General features: G+C 27.3%; 1 protein-coding gene across 1 annotated transcript in view; it reads right to left on the reverse strand.

Annotated features, from left to right (window-relative positions):
• LOC107436528 (TBC1 domain family member 2B) overlaps positions 1–12,890 on the reverse strand; it is a 52,153-nt gene that overhangs the window by 23,637 nt on the left and 15,626 nt on the right. The window contains exons 8-9 of the mRNA XM_043043125.3: positions 11,128–11,234; positions 8,754–8,833 (exon numbers count right to left, since the gene is read on the reverse strand). Coding sequence (XP_042899059.2) covers positions 8,754–8,833; positions 11,128–11,234 — 187 coding nt within the window. The remainder of the gene's footprint in view (positions 1–8,753; positions 8,834–11,127; positions 11,235–12,890) is intronic.

Consider the following 12,890-nt stretch of genomic DNA (forward strand, 5'->3'; position numbering starts at 1 on the left):
TTTCAGAATCTTAAAGATTAAATTATAAAATTTTGCTCAATCTTAAAGGTTAAAGTTTAAAGATTAATATTTTGCAGAATCTGAACGATTTAGCTATCTTAGTTTCATAAATGAGAATACCCATGGCTCGAAATGATCAGTTGAACAGTCCCTAAAAAATACTAGATTTTATTTTTTAACCGTTTGACGAAGATGAGACACCGGTGTTCCTTTTATATATACTTTTTCTTGCATTCAAATTACCATCTATAACTTATTTCAGTATTTTTTAATTGTTAAAAACAGTATGATAGTTTCTAAAAAACTCTGTTAGATTATCAGAATTATATTTATACTAAAATATGAAATATGAATATAATAATTTGAACAAAAATTTTATTTTCATACATGTAAAAAAGTTATCCGAAATTGATTTTCAAAATTAAAGAAATTGTAAAAATTGAAAATTAAAGAAAATTGTTTCTTTTAGATCAAAATAACTGTGTGTGAAAATAAAGGCAAACTTTAAAAAAATATATATATAATGTTTGGAAGTGATCTGTGTTTGGAAGATTTTATCTAACTCAGAAAAAGATACGGGTGTTTCATGCTCTATTTCATAACCATAAATTATTAAAACGCTAAATATAATATTTTTCACTTATTTTCAACCAAATTGTCTTAGTGTAAACAAATTTTATACTATTTGAGTAATACGTTTTGATCCCCATAATTAGATTCAGAGAGAGTAATAGAAAGGCATAATAGTTAAAGGTATAAGTTTCAATCTTTCTCTTTACTGATCTATGAAGGCCATATATTCCAAATTATCTTTTCCTTTCTGACAACAATATTTTGAAAAATATTTATTTTCATTCTGAGGAATCACCTGTGTATTGAATTTTTCATAGAAATCAATAGTTATATGAAATAATATGTATATTCCAAGTGGACCTCTTAAGACAAAAATATTATTTCTTTTCATTAAATAGAATCATCACTCAAAATTATTAAATTTTGAGTGATAATATTTAGAGCAGTATTTTATTGCAGAGCACATCTTATATTGTTCAATAAATTAGTAATAAAACTGAATGATATCAAGACCTGCGTTTTCATCTTTAAGAACTAAGCCTTTACATAACGTGCTCGCTATCTTGTAGGCAAGAACATTCGGATAGTGTCATCGGCTTCATTAACTTTAAATTAAATTATAACAAAAACTATTCCCGCATCTGGTGGCCACAAGTTATCACATTTTATTTGTGTGTATTATTATAGATATATGGTTAGTTTATGATTGAAGAATCAGAAAGATGGATTAGTCTGTTTAGTATCTTTTTTTTTTCAGTGAAAAGAAATCTGTGAAAAAATAGAAAACTATCATCTTTATTTATATATAATTATCAGGCATAATTTACTTTTAACGGTATAAGTGTAATATTAAGCAATTTGTTGACATTAATATTTGATAATAGAGAATTTCAAAGTTGTTAGAATTCCTTAAATTCATTTTTTAATAAAAATAAAAGAATTTTCTTTTGTAGTTTGAAAGTATATTATTTAGTCTAAGTTTTAAAATACAAGTCTAGTTACAGATTCTTTTTTTTCTCCCAATAACCACTTTTGACGTCGAATCGGAATTTGTTTGCGTAAACGTTCAACAATAAATTAAAGAATGTGGTTAGTTCTTCATGGTTAAACGCAGCCCAACTGTTATTTTTCTAAGAAAATGTTTCTTGCTGGTTGCAATCCTTTTCAGCAAAAATAGCCAAAGTAAAATAAATTTTAGCTTTTACTATCTTATGTCAAGAAGTGTTTTGCATAGTATATTATTATATTCTCATTACGCAGCAGGTATTCGTCTTACACGCCTCAACTCAGTACCCTTTCCAACCGGCTCAATCATTCACAACACACATCGGGAATTCTTTCCCTTTTGTATAGCGATTGACACCACTATATTCTTCGATCAAGGTGTGCTGGCCTCCTTCTCCGAAAATAAATAAATAAATAAAACGGAAACTGTATGTGAATCCTTCTTGCTCGTATATTTTCATTTCGCCCTAGATAATTTTTAAAAAAAATAATTGCTGTCGTAATTTTACAAATGTTATTAATTTATCTATTTAATTATCTTTTTCTTATTTATTTCTTACGTTAGAATACTTTAATAAGTCACATAGGTGCTAAGCATTGTTTATTGTTGCAAAACAAAAGTTTATACAAAACAGAACTAAAGTAATTCAGTTGTTTTTAAATTTTCTCTATAGAAAAAAAGTATAAACGATAAAGAAATTAATACAATTAAAGATACTATGTGATTAATTTTAATATTTTGGAAGGCTTTTTCTAAATTTTAAAAGTATTTTTTATTACACTCAGTTTTTTAAAAAATTAAATAAATGAATAAAGTAAACAGCACATTGGAGCGGGAAGCGGGAAGGTGATAATGTCCATTCCGTTATATTAGCATTTTAAATAAAACCTGTTGATACTTGAGTTTTTTTAAAAGTAAAATGTTTCATTTATGTTCTTTTTTTCAATATTAACGTGAATAATTTTAATAAATAGAAATAGTAGTATGTTGCATGGTTAATAGCATTAAAATAATTTACATCTTGAAAGAAAATAATAATAATAAATAAACACACTGAATAATTTCTTTTAAAATTTAATTAATGAGGTTAAAACATTTCTAATTTCTTAAAACAAAATAAGAAGAGATACATGCAATGTCAGAAAAATCAGTGCAAGATTAAATTTGCTACAACCGCAAAGAAACATCAAGTTAAGCCATATTTTCTATTCAACTCTAGCCAAAGTATTGTGCGATTCAAAATTTGATTGACGCAAAATGAAATTCATTTATACGTTGCAAAAAAAAAAAATTACAATTTTTTTATTGAAATATATCACTTTTTAGTCTTAGACTTACTTTGAATAATTATTGCTAAATTGTTTGAAACGTGTACCATTGTTTTTTTCCGCAATAAAATTTAAAGCATAATATTTACTTCACTGATAATTTGAATATAAATTATTATATTATACTTGATATGATTGTTTTAATGCAGACTAACTAACTAAACTAACTCAGTGGCGCGACAGCCCATTAAGAGGGCCAAGGCCGACTGTGCCCATCTCAGTTTTCTTGACCTTGGGCTCTGGGGTGCAGGAGCATATGTTCCGGTCAGGTGGTCAGCCGAACGCGAAACCCCCAGTGTTAGTAGTTAATGCAGACATGTTTGTATATAATAGTATTTTTTTATTTTATATTTTGCTATATTGGAGACAATAGTTACAGACAGAAATCATACGTTTTGGGGCGGAAAAAAATAAGGCACAAATCGTTAGTCTAGAAAACTTCTAGAAGTTTTTATTTTATACTTTGGTTGATTCCAGGCGAAAATCGTTTAATATTTGAACGCGTAATTAGTGATTCTAATCAATGACATAGCAAGGTTTTTGATTTTCATTCACAGATAGGTAGCGTCTTAGGTACAAATTGTGGATTTTTATTAGATAGCTCAGTTCTTGTAAGTATTGCGGCAAAACTTTTCGTGAACATTGTATACAAATTCAAGAAAATTCAGTTGGGAGCAAAAAATAATACACTAAACTCAGCAACCACCAAAAAATAAAATGATTGGTAGAACAAACTGGAAGATATTTGGGGAAATGATAAAACGTCTATTGGTGATGAAGGAAAATGCCCAAATATCATTTTAATTACTCACAAAAGGTAGATAAGGACAGAATAAGATAGATAGAAGAAGCTACGAATAAGAAAGGGATGAAAAGGTTTCTTTCCTAGTTTTTCAGGAATATGAACTTATAGAATGCATGGTGTCATAAAATTATCCCCGCTCGTTCTTCCAGGCTAACAGTAAATACTTTTATACGTCGTCTAGAACAATCAAACTTTCAAAATATTTTTGAAATAGAAACGATTTTTTAGAAATTTTATCCATTCCTCATATAAGAAGAAAAATTATTGCACTTTCTCCTAAATTAGAACACATAGAAAAACGGCAGACCACATTCATTCATAACGAAAATTACTAGACTTAGTCCCCCTCGTTTCCTCCCTCGTGTAACAGTTGATTTTTATTCATTTTTTAATTTAAGCATTCATAGACAAAGAGGTTATTCAAAAGAAAATAAAAGGAAAATTATGACTGACTAGAACTAAAGTCTTTTTCAAATTGTATTCAAATGATTAATTTATTGACAAAATTTGAAATTTATTAAAATTGCTAAAATCGAAACAGAACAAAAAACTTAGGTAACTGTTTCCAATTGCGTTATTAGAAAAAAAAAGAAAATTTAAAAAGGAGAAAAAAAAGCTGAAAAGACAGCAAAACAACTATTGTTTTCTTTTTAAGAATTTTCTTTAAGAAAAAAAAAAGATTTGATTACATAAAATATGATAGAGTTTTCTTATGTCTACCAATATTAATCATCAGATTTTGAATAAATTGTTTTGAATTAATTTCAATTGAATGGTACCATTGAAATAAATTTATTTTATGAATATGCTTACATTTATTAAATGGTTGATTTTGTGAAGTGATTTAAAATTTAAGTATAACTATACAATGTAATTTCTTATATCATTGAAATCTTTAAAGTTTTAAATTATAATTTCTGCGCAATTAGATTTTTTTGAACAAGTATTTCAAATTCCTTAAAAGTTCTGTTTTCAAAATCTTTATTAAATATTCTAAATATTGTTAAATCTGTTTTAAGATTGGCTGCCAGCAAAAAAAAAAAAAAAATGCCCACAATATTCAAAATCTTTTAATTTTTAAGTATTAGTTTTTAGACCATTAAATTTCATTATTTCTAACAAAAATCACATTTCTTATTTTGAAAAAAAAAAAAAAAAATTTAAGAAGAGAGAAAAATAACTAAGTAGAGGAAGTTTATTTCTTATAATTTTCTGTTTCTACTTTGCATTAGTAACAATATATGTCTCTGCTTAATTATTTACTTACTTAATTATATTTTTGTTTATGTGTGGATAAAATTTTTTTCTATTTTTTTTCTTAAATCTATGGGAAACACCATAAACTAGGGTACGTAGTCGATCAGAGAAGGTATATATGAAATTGAAAATGCATGAAAAATTTGCACTTAATAAATTGAAGTATATATTATTTTCCCCTAATTAAAACAATTAAAATTTAATTAATTCATGTTATTGTTTAAAGAGAGAGAGACTAACAGTTGAATTATTAGACATTATTTACTAAAAGAAACTAATTAAATACAATAGAAAAAGTGTAATGGAAAAAAGGCTAGATATCTTTAATTTTATCACCATAGAAAAACTAACAGTACTTAGTTAATATTATATTTATAAATCTGATGAAAATTGCACGACCTTTTGGTGTGACACTGTTTGAATATGAATTTCTCTAACTTTTTTTTCTCCAATATCAGTTTTATCTATATCTTTTTCTTAAGGTGTTCCGTGTTTTTTCCTTATTTTTTACGATGATCGCTAATCTCTCTCTCCCAGAAAAAAAAAATATAGTATAATTTTTTCTTGAATTTAAAAAAAAAACCAACAGAAAATGAAGTGGTTGAATTTTGTGTATTTTTCTTTGGTGACGTTTACTGTGTGCAATACCTTTCAATGCCTTTCCGCAGCTATTGTAATTCCACAAGTAACAATGAAGAAGGAATAGACAAGTATTGAAAGAATTTCTGCCTCTGGTAACTGTGGGTTAGTAGGATAGTTTAGATGCCCTGTGGTGAAGAGGAGTCAAAAAGCTTTGTGAAATTTTTCTATGTAAAGCAAATAGTGGACAACCGTATTGTGCAAATCATTACTCAGAATACTTACATACATTAGTCTTTCCCTTGTCGCGAAAAAAAAAAAAAAAAAGAAATATTCCTAAGGGAGTACTACCACAGTAATATAAATTTGAAATAGAACACTGAATGATTTTTATGAAGAAAAAAAAAATGATTACGCATAATTAAGAAAAAGAAAAAAAATGAAAATATTTATTATTTAAAGTTAGTAAAATATTAACACTAATCATTAGCATTTTGAATAACATTAAAACGGTTTGATATCAATGAGGTTGAGAATCAATGAGAAATTAAAGTAGTATTTTGATCGATAAAAACTTGATTTTTGTAATGACAAATGAAAGGCTTTCAAACATTTTCGAAAATTTGTTAGGTCGTCTATTTCTAAACATTTTCTGAGCAAAAATAAACGAAAAAGATATTGAAAAAAGTAGAAATACTGAAAATTCCTTAGAATAAATCCGTATCTTTTCTTGCATTGAAATAAATTTGTAGACATTAATGTATTGTATTTTCAATATTTTTATGCACCATAAAATATTAAAAGATAATGTCTAAGTTTCTTTATTCGCGATCAATATCGAGTAACATAACGACGCATATCATAGTGAAAAATATAAGTTTTAATGTTGTTATACATTTTTAAATTTAAAAAAGTAACTAAAACAAGAAATCAGTCCTTTTTTTTTTCTTTTATCGATTTATGCGGCGTATTATTATTTAACAATAAAGCATTGATCTTTATCATTCGAAAGTTTTATGTAAGTGTTCCTGAGGTTTCCTTGTGTACCTGCTCAAAAGCACATTAATTCGTATATGTACGTATAAAACACTACATTTCCTCTGTGTACAAGATATATTGTTTTGAAAAAAAATTCCACGAAAAACTATGTAATTAAAATTTGATTCCACTTTTTAATAAGAAAAATTAAGTGTAAGGTAATTGCTCAAGCATCATAACCTCCAAAGACTTGAGAATAAGAATTGTATTAGGTAATTAAGTTGAAATATCAAACAAATTTCTGTATGCGCTAATAACAAACGCTTTTTTTTTCTATTACAAAAGTGTTTTTTTTCCTTCTTTCTTTTATTTATTCATTTTTTTTAACCACGGATGTATTTTAACAAGTGTAAAAGAAATGTTAATCAATGTTTGACAGAATTAATTAAACAACTTTCTTATTCCTATGAATAGCGAATATTTAATGCGGTTAGAGTGAAGTACAGTTTCGTCAGTTTAGGCTATTTTGTCAGTAAACTCGACATGGAAATCCAATATGGCAACAGTTTATTTTACGTTTCAGTTAATAGAAAAAATTTTAAATTCATATATACTTATATTTAGCACGATTTTAACAAGTCAAATTGCCACAAATGAACATAGCCGTTGATTAAACGGTTCTTTTTTATTTTTTTTGCTTCAAAATAAAATTTCATAATGTGATATGAAAAAAATTATAATTTCGTTTTGAAGTTTATAGTGTTAATGCAAAGAAAAATTATTAAACCGAAGAAATTAATATATGTTCCATAATTATTCGAAGTTTGCTTAACGGTTGCACTATGACAAACTCTTGTGGCTAAGAGAAAATAATTATTAAAGTATAGCAGCTCTTAGGAATTCCCGCGAAGAATAAAAAAACGCTATGTTTTAGTTTTAATTGTAATTTGACACAATTATAAATTCTAATTGATTAAATAATTGTAAATACTTTAACATCAATTCTGAAAAACATTTATTTATTTATTTATTTTTTATAAAAAAGGGCTGTGAAGCATTTCGTTATAGCACAGGATACGTCCATTTGTTGATTTAAAACAGTGTCTTTTTTGTGAAGTTTGCATTAGAAGATAAAATTTGTGTTTGGCGCTTTCTCTAAGAGCCATGCCTGCAGTTTTTAAAGTTAAGAATAGCAACCTTAGGAGAAAACTTTTCAACAATGCATAGGGAGGGAACTAATTGATGTTAACTGACAATCCTATTTTCTCCCCTCCCCCAATGAACCCCAACAACCGCGAAGCTACCTTCCCCACCTTATATACCTGGAGAGTCACGAAACAACACCTATCCGGAGTTTGCATGTAGATGTTTTTTCGTGACGCTTCGGAAATAAGGGGTTAAGAGGTTGGAGAATACAGGGCACTTAAAACTTGAGGAATAATGAAAGAGTAGAAAAATATAGACAAATCTAATTTCAATCAACATAATTAAGGCATTTTTCTTATTTATACTAACAAAACAAAAAAGGCAACATTACCTTTTTATTACCTGAATTTTTATTATTATTCTATTTAAAAATAGTTGAAAAAATTTTGAATTCAAAGATATACCAATTTTCACATCATTTTAAAAAATGCAATTTTAGATCACAAAATTTGAAAGAAATTGTTTGAATAGCTCCAGAGAGAAATTAAATTTTGAAACAGTCATTAAATCAACATACAAATTCAAGATATAAGATCAAAAATCTGCATACCATTACACTTATTTTGTAAAGCTACAAAAAGATTTGCAAGATTTTTTTACTTGCTTATAAGTAATCAACATTCATACTTTTGTAAAAAACTTTTTAATGAAATTTTCACTTTAGGAAGATTAAATTTCTATTTCCACTACTCAAATTATCGCAATTACTGCTTATTTTTTAAAAAATTTCAATAATAAGTTTAAAATATTTCTGTTTGTCTTGTTTAACCGATTAACACAAATCATTTCATTGATATATTGATGATTCTTTGGAATAAAGTGAAATGATTTGATCACAATCATTTCATTTTATTCTAAAGAAAAATCTCCAAATTTCGTTAGTGACTAAAATTATCCTTTATTACTAAAATCATTATTAAAATAATCGTTAATTCATATGATTATCATGAATTATCAACATCCAGAAAAATTGCAATATTAAAAGAGGTGAACGATATTCTATTTAGAAAAAATCTCTCACCAGTTTTTTTCAATTCATTCAAAAGATACAAAAGTTTGCTTTGGATCTGATAGCTTCTAGCCTCCCATTCACTGCATTTCCTGAAAAACAAAACATATATTAGAAATAAAAACTTTTTTTTCTTTCTTTTAGAAAAATAAAGACATGCATTTAATGTGGCATGCATTTTTTATAACCAATCTTTCAGGACAAAAAAATATATAAATAAACAAAAAATAAACTGCTTTCATAAAATAGAAATTTAATTCAAGACATTGTGCAAAATATAGAATCTTAAGCATAGCGAATTAAGGATTCTAAATATGATAACAAAATTATACTAAAAATTGAAAAATCAGGGTGGCCAAAAACACTTAGGGAAAAACACCGCTGACCAACACCTCCTAGAAGAGAGAAGGCCTCTGCACGGATTAAATCAGCAGTTCGACATAACAAGCATAAACTGTGCAGTAGGGTACATAAAAAAGATGTCCTTAAGTTTGGGCTACAAAGCTGCACAGTAGGGAGAAAATACAAAAGATGTCATTGCATTTGAACTACTAAAGGATAAAATTTCTTGTTAATGGTCACAAGTGCTGAGGCCTTCTTACTGGTCTTGCTCAGATTCTTTTATTTTTCCAGACTGATTTCATCAAATTTTCCTGATTTTGGTTAACTGGTGACAGAAATGTTATTAATAATTTTTCACTTAAGCTTTATTATTACACACAAAATATATTGCAAAACACTTATAGTTGCTATTAAGATTGAAAGTTAAAAAAAAAAAAATATTACAAAATTAACTTTCAGAAAAAAAATATTGAATTATTAGGTATCTCTAACTCAAATTAATTCAATTATGCTGAAATTTGGGATATATTAATTAAGTTCCCTGACATTATTCCGATCAATTAAGATACAATCCTAATGGTTTGATAGCTTTACCATAGCTAATTAATAAGTGCAGATATTTCAAGTTGCAAAATTAGTCAGGACAGTGAGTGGTAAATGTTTAGGTCTCATAATATTGCATATTTTACCATATCTTTAGAGATTAATTTAAGTGATTCAAAGGATTTTTGTACACTATTATAAAACTTGCTTATCTAAAGTTAATTTGATGCAAAAAAAAAAAAATACTTTTTTATAATTTCTTTTAGTATTTAATTTAATAATGGTCAAAAACCTTTAAATTGTCAGTCATACAAATGTTGGCACACTTTTAAACTATGTAATTTTAAATGATAAAATGCAAAATTAAGAGCACAATCGATCAAATTACCCTCAAAATAAATTTTAAAAATATGATCTTTTTAAAATGCCATAACTCAGAAACTATTTGGCTTATTTTGCTGAAATTTTCTATTTTATCATTACAAATAACTAAATTTAAAATGATGCATAAAATTTATTACTTTACAATTCAAAATGTTAATAATCATTAATAAATTTAATATTAAAATTAATTATAAAAATTTACATTTCACTTCAAAAATCTTTGACAAAATGTGTTTTATAACTATTTGTAAAAATTGTTTGTTTCACTACAGTAATTTCAGAGCTATGGCAAATTAAGCAAAACATTAAGAGGATTTAACTTTCAGTTGCTCTCTTGACCATATTCCCAAGATTGCTGCAAATTTGAGGGTCACAAATTTGATTTTGTAGGATGGATTTACTCAAAGAAAGTATGTCATTATGTTAAAATTTGTAGCTTAAAACACCCTCAGCACAAATTAGTTCATCATCATCATCATAGTTGGCCAGACAGCACAATGTAGGTAAATGCCTTCCTCTGAAGCTTTCTCCATAATGACATCCGATTTATCTTTGATCTCAAATTCTTTTCATTAATTACAAGAAAATCAAACTCCACCGAAACAGCCCATCTCAACTGCTGTTCCAGTGGGTCTAAAAAGCAATATCTTTTTTATTGTATTGTCATCACTCATTCGAATTACGCGAGCCATCCAAATAATTCGATTTATTTTTATGTATCTAATGATATCAGGATGCTTATAAATCTTGTACAGCTCAACACCACTTAGTATACTCTGCAAAATCTGTCTCTCAAATATTGTGATACAATTTTCCTCCACTTTAGTCATTATCCAAGCTTCAGAAGCATATGTCAAGACTGGCTTGACAAAAGTTTTAGAAAATTAGGGTTCTGACTAGGTTTCTTCCTCGAAGAACTTTGTTTTTCTAGAAAGAAACCTAGATTTAATAAATCTACTCAGCCCTATTAATTAATATAAATTCAAAACTAATCAAGATTGTATTCAGGTACATGAAATCTGATCAATTGCTCATAAACTAATGAGATATATTCCATTTCTTATTTTGCGGACCTTACAATGAAAAAGAGCAGAATTACTTTTGAAGTTGCACTTACATAGACACGAGTTGTACTCTTTCATCAGCATCAGCTCTTAATTGATTGAGCTCCAGTATCTCATTGTTAAGAAACTTATTTTGAAGTTCAAAAGCATCAACAGCAGCCTGTTAAGAAAGAAAAAATTATTTAAAATAACAAGTAAAAAAATGTTCTTAGCAACAAGGTTGGTATTTTGTCTGGCAGAAACCTATAGTTTGTCTATGGTAAGAACTTCCCCTGCAATGAAGTCTGAGGCTGTCTCTTGCTATGGAAACAGAGAGGGTAGATTCTCTCCACTCTAAGGCTAACACAATAGACCGAAGAAAATTATTCTCCGTTTCTAACCGACATGACCCAAAACATGTTTTAAGCAATGAACCCACACCACTACTTGAAATAGCTATATCTCGTTACCATCGTCACCACCATCGGCCCAGACGAATGGGTAGGGCAGTTCGTACTTTAGACAAACTATATTTCTTCCAAGGCTTTGAAGATGACAAATACAAAAGGATTCCTCTTAGGAGCAAAAAAGGGCAGAGTGCTTCCTTACAGAAAAGGACACTGAGTATTTAAAGTGTGAGCACTTTACAACTGTTAAATTTGATCAAAACGTGTAATAATTGAATTCGACTCTCAACAATGCTTACACTATTTCATGCTTATATTTCAAGAAGAAATTCTCACTCATTATCAAAATTACAGAAACATTTAAAAAATTTTAGTAAAAAGTAATTAAAGGCATGCTAAAAGACAATCTCTTTGTATAAATTTTCTATCAAAAAATTATCAATTGATAAACTTGAAACATAATTTCTTATATTTTAAACTAAAAATTATGATAAAATGAACATGTAAAGGTGTACTTTTAAATATAGGTTTTTATTTAAAAATAAATAAATAATCGTAAAATTTAAAAGCAATAATTAAATGCAATAATTATCTTACTTTAAGAAATTAACAATAAAAATCAAATTACCAGAATCTTTGCAAGTTTTATATAAAAAAAAAAAAATTCTGAAAATTTTATTTTGCATTTTTCTAATACAATTTTAATCCTTCTATGCCAGTCTCTCAGTGTATAATCATTGTCAAACATGAAGAAAAAATGCATTTTCATATAAAAGCACAAATTAATACTTAAGAGTAGGAAAAAAAAACAATGCTAATGAGAAAACGCAGAGGGAAAAATACCAAAACTAGTTTGATTGCCAACCTCTAGGGTTTCTTCACCAATCAAACAGACATTACTGTTTTCAGTTCTGCTTTCTGAATTAAGTGGTTCTTAAGTTTCATGACTGCTTAAACATTAAATACATGGGTGCCACTCTAAAAAGATTTCAAGACTGAACTTATTATTTGACTAATTAACACGGTCTAGCATTGTTTACCAGAATTTTCAGAAATTTAGAGCTATTCGACTCCAAAATGCGCCTTTCTATGATAATGGCTTGTATATTAAATCAATAATTTGCTTTTTCTAAAAAAAAAAAAAAAAAAACTAAACAAAACTAAACCCTCTCAATTTTATGAATTTATTTTTCACAGCAAAAAAAATTGCAGCACTAATCATCTTATATTGATGATAGAGTAAGAACACTGATATAAACCAGCATGGGTGCCACTCTAAATATATTCCGAGACTGAACTAATTTTTTTGATAAATAAACACAATCTAGAGTTGCTTATTAGAATTTTCAGTAACTTATAGCTCACGGACTTCAAATTTTATCTTTCTATAATACAGACTTATATATTAAATCAATCAACGAGTTTTTTTT

This window comes from Parasteatoda tepidariorum, chromosome 6, assembly GCF_982258835.1.
Source record: "Parasteatoda tepidariorum strain Cologne lab strain chromosome 6, Ptep-v5.0, whole genome shotgun sequence".
Classification (NCBI taxonomy): Eukaryota; Metazoa; Arthropoda; class Arachnida; order Araneae; family Theridiidae; genus Parasteatoda; species Parasteatoda tepidariorum.